We start from the raw sequence: 4,485 nt of genomic DNA, 5'->3' as shown, positions 1-4,485 counted from the left end.
TTGTCAAACCAGGGAAAGGAGAAAACTCCTGTGCCTTTCTGGGCCAGCCTGTCACTCTGGCCTGGTCGGCAGCCATTCCCCTACCTCCTCACTCAGGGAACTGTCACGCCAGGAACCGTGGAGAGGCACAGCCTGTTTCAGACCAGAAAGGTCAGAGGGACCCATGGCCTTCAGGATGGCGCCCGCCTGCCTGCCTGGCAACAGTGATCCCTCAGTGCAGTAACTATGGGCCCATTTTCTCCTCTGGATGAACAAGGAGGGGGGTTGTTTGTACAAAGGAAAGGCAGGCTGGGGCCTGTGCTCAAGAATAAACCAGACGATTTCCTGGCCTGGGTCCTTAATCCTTTCATCCTGGCCTCGGGGCAAGAGGGAGGCCCTCTATGTTATTTATGCCTCATGGTAGGGTCCTGCTGGGCCAGGTAGAATCTAGGGAGCGCAGGCCAAGCACTCTCTACACCGATTGCATCTAATCTTCGAGTTTCCCTGTACACACAGGCGTTGTCTTAATTTTACAGCTGTGGAAAGTGAGGCCCAGGCCAGGCGCGGTGTCTTACGCCTGTAATCCCAGCACTTTGGGATGTGGGTGGATCACCTGAGATCAGGAGTTCGAGACCACCCTGGCCAACATGGTGAAACCCCGTCTCTACTAAAAATACTAAAATTAGCCGGGCGTGGTGGCGGGTGCCTGGAATCCCAGCTACTCGGGAGGCTGAGGCAGAAGAACTGCTTGAACCCGGGAGGCGGAGGTTGCAGTGCGTGGAGATTGCACCACCGCACTCCAGCCTGGGAGACAGAGTGAGACTCAATCTCAAAGAAAAAACAACAATAAAAAAAAAACAGGCCCAGAGGTGTGAAGGGAACACACTCCAGGTCTGGAGGGCCAGGACCACTTCCAATTCTGGGGGAAGTTATTGCTGAAATTCTGTTTTCTTTCTTTCTCTTTCTTTCTTTCTTTCTTTCTTTTTTCTTTCTTTCTTCTTTCTTTCTTTCCTTCTTTCTTTTTCTTTCTTTCTTCTTTCTCTTTCTTTCTCTTTCTTTTTTCTTTCTTCTTTCTTTCTTTTTATCTTTTTCTTTTCTCTTTCTCTCTCTCTCTCCTCTCTCTCCCTCTCCTCTCTCTCTCTCCCTCTCCTCTCCTCTTCTCTCTCCTCTCTCTCTCTCTTCTTTTTCTTTCAGAGATAAAGTCTCACTGTTCCCCAGGCTGGAGTGCAATGCTGTGATCACAACTCACTGCAGCCTCAAAATACTGGTCTCGGCTGGGCCAGTGGCGGCTCACACCTATAATCTCAGCACTTTGGGAGGCCAAGGCAGATGGATCACCTGAGGCCAGGAGTTCGACACCAGCCTGGCCAACATGGTGAAACTCTGTCTCTACTAAAAATACAAAAATTAACTGGGTGTGGTGGCGCGTGCCTGTAATCCCAGCTACTCGAGAGGTTGAGGCAGGAGAATCGCTTGAACCCGGGAGATGGAGGCTGCAGTGAGCCGAGATTGTGCCACTGCACTCCAGCCTGGCGACAGAGGGAGACTCCGTCTCAAAAAACAAAAAAATCCTGGGATCAAGCTATCATGCCACCTCAGCCTGTCAAGTAGCTGGGACCACGGGCATATGCCACCATGCCTGGCTGTGTTTTTGCATTTTTTCTAGAGATAAGGTCTCATTACATTGCCCAGGCTGGTCTTGAACTCCTGGCCTCAAGTGATCCTCCCACATTGGCCTCCCAAGAAATTCTTAGTAAACGTTTACAAATGAGATTCCAAAACAGCACTTCAATAATAGTGGTTATATTTTATAGTTCTCTACCCAGAAAAAAAAATGCTGCTTGTAACACTCATAGACACGAAAGTATTTCTCTGCCTATTTAAATAATTCTGGATTGTAGTGAGCCATCAGGATTTTGGCAGCCAGATGTCACCATGATTTCTCATAAAACTGATGATGTTACATCAGTGGTGGCCTGAATCAAGATGCTGGGATGCCTGTAACCTACAGACTGGTTTCAGACTCCAAAGGCAACCTCTTTTTTTTTTTTTTTTGAGACGGAGTCTGGCTCTGGCACCCCGCCACCCAGGCTGGAGTACAGTGGTGTGATCTAGGCTCACCGCAACCTCCGCCTCCAGGGTTCAAGTGATTCTCCTGCCTCGGCCTCCTGAGTAGCTGGGATTACAGGCATGCACCACCATGCCCAGCTATTTATTTTTTATTTTTAGTAGAGATGGAGTTTCAAAATGTTGGCCAGGCTGGTCTTGAACTCCTGACCTCAAGTGATCCGCCCACCTTGGCCTCCCAAAGTGCTGGGATTACAGGCGTGAGCCACCGCGCCGGGCCCTGGCCTCTTTTTTTAAGTTGGAAAACCCATCCATCTTAGCGGGCAGGTATATCCGACGTCTCCGTTGAAGGCCTTTGGTGAGATGGCTTCATCTCTTGAGGTTTATGTCCGGGATCAGGGCTGCTTCTTCACTTGGGGTCACAACCTCTGGCTCACCACCTTGTCCGGAGCCAGCCCACTAAGTCAGGTTTCAGGCCTGAAAACCAACAACAAAAGATCCATAAAGACAGAAGTCCTGGGACTGGCTCCTAACGACCGCCAGTGACAAGCTTTGTGGCAGTGAGCACAGGTGTCCCTCAGGCTCAGCTCAGTCCCTGTGGGTTGCAGGACCTGCCCTTGGAGGTGGGCCTGGGCAGGAGGTCTTGGGGCCCCAGGACCTGGGCCACCTGGGGCCTTTTTTTTTTTTTTTTTCTTTTTGAGATGGAGTCTTGCTCTGTAGCCTAGGCTGGAGTGCAGTGGTGTGATCTTGGCTCACTGCAAGCTCCACCTCCTGGGTTCAAGCGATTCTCCTGCCTCAGCTTCCTAAGTAGCTGGGGTTACAGGCGCCCACCATCATGCATGGCTAATTTTTGTATTTTAAGTAGAGGCGGGGTTTCACCATGTTGGTCAGGCTGGTCTCAAACTCCTGACCTCATGATCTGCCCACCTTGGCCTCCCAAAGTGCTGGGATTACAGGCGTGAGCCACCGCGCCCAGCCCACCTGGGGCATTTTTGTTGCTGTACAATAGAAACAAGTTCTCTATATGTTCCCCAGGCTGGTCCAAACTCCTGGGCTCAAGTGATCCTCCCACCTAGACCTCCCAAAGTGCTGGGATTTCAGGCATGAGCCGCTGTGGCGGGTCAGAACCTGGGGCCCTTTTGAACTTTGATTCCTCAGCAATTTTGTCAGCCCTGCCTCGGGCTGAGAAGCCCCTGTGAAGCCCAGAGAGGGAAAGGGACCTGTCCAGGGTCACACAGGAATCATGCCTCGAGCCTCCCCAGCCACGGACTTGTCTCCATCCAGGGCATTTCAGCCCCTGCAAGGGCAGTGGCCTGCCCCTCCTCCTTGGAGCCAGGAAGGGATGCAGTGCCACAGGGATCTGGCTCTGTCCCAGGCCCTGTGGGGCTGGCAGTTGAGTAAGCAGTCAGGCTGGGCGCACCCATCCCTCCCCCACTCCCCACTGCCCCGCATAGTGCACTCATGCAGCTGGGCCCCTCCCCGTCTCCAGAGGCACCTTCCACTAGCAACAGTCTCCCCAGGCACAACACAGCTAACACAAGGCCCCGCAGGCAGGACTCTGGGACAGACACAGGCCAGGTGAGCATCTGAACAAGGGGCAGTCGGCCACAGGGTAGGCTTGCGGGAGTCCCCACCTTGACCTCTCTCCCTTCCAGCTGCCCAGAGCCCAGACCAAGCATGGATGCTGTGGATGCCACCATGGAGAAACTCCGGGCACAGTGCCTGTCCCGCGGGGCCTCGGGCATCCAGGGCCTGGCCAGGTGAGCTGTCCCCTCTCACCTTCCTGACCCCGGCCCCTGAGACCACTGTTCCAACCGTGTCCCCTGCCTCCAGGTTTTTCCGCCAACTAGACCGGGACGGGAGCAGATCCCTGGATGCTGATGAGTTCCGGCAGGGTCTGGCCAAACTCGGGCTGGTGCTGGACAAGGCGGAGGCAGAGGGTGTGTGCAGGAAGTGGGAGCGCGACGGTAGCGGGATGCTGGATCTGGAGGAGTTCCTTCGGGCGCTGCGGGTGAGCCCCCATCAAACAATCAAGGCGTGTGCCCTGGGCATGGGGTGACAGAGGATGCTGAGATGCGGAGACGGGACTCCTCCCGAAGAGCTGCTGTTAAGAGGTGCCTGCTGGGGCATACAGCCCCGGTGCTCTGCACAGCGTCTTGGGGGTTTGGGTCTGCTACCCACCACCCCCAGTCACCACCTCCTGTCCCAGCCCCCCATGTCCCAGGCCCGGGAGGCAGTCATCGCAGCTGCATTTGCCAAGCTGGACCGCAGTGGGGACGGCGTCGTGACGGTGGATGACCTCCGCGGGGTGTACAGTGGCCGTGCCCACCCCAAGTTGCGCAGTGGGAAATGGACCGAGGACGAGGTGCTGCGCCGCTTCCTGGACAACTTTGACTCCTCTGAGAAGGACGGGCAGGTAGGTGGGTGGCTGCGCGGGGG

At 54.8% G+C, this 4,485-nt stretch overlaps 1 protein-coding gene across 1 annotated transcript; it reads left to right on the top strand.

Moving 5' to 3' along the window:
- Positions 1-3,585: 3,585 nt before the first annotated feature.
- LOC116464687 (calcyphosin-like) lies at positions 3,586-4,462 on the top strand (the record flags this gene model as incomplete). The annotated part of the gene is made up of 3 exons (XM_032147950.2): positions 3,586-3,806; positions 3,880-4,057; positions 4,256-4,462. Coding segments are annotated over exons 1-3 (468 nt in total), but the record flags the coding sequence as incomplete, so codon positions are not given.
- Positions 4,463-4,485: the final 23 nt, after the last annotated feature.

The sequence above is a fragment of the Hylobates moloch genome, unplaced genomic scaffold (genome assembly GCF_009828535.3).
Source record: "Hylobates moloch isolate HMO894 unplaced genomic scaffold, HMol_V3 SCAFFOLD_3172, whole genome shotgun sequence".
Taxonomy (NCBI): Eukaryota; Metazoa; Chordata; class Mammalia; order Primates; family Hylobatidae; genus Hylobates; species Hylobates moloch.
This window is presented reverse-complemented; position numbering and strand designations above follow the sequence as displayed.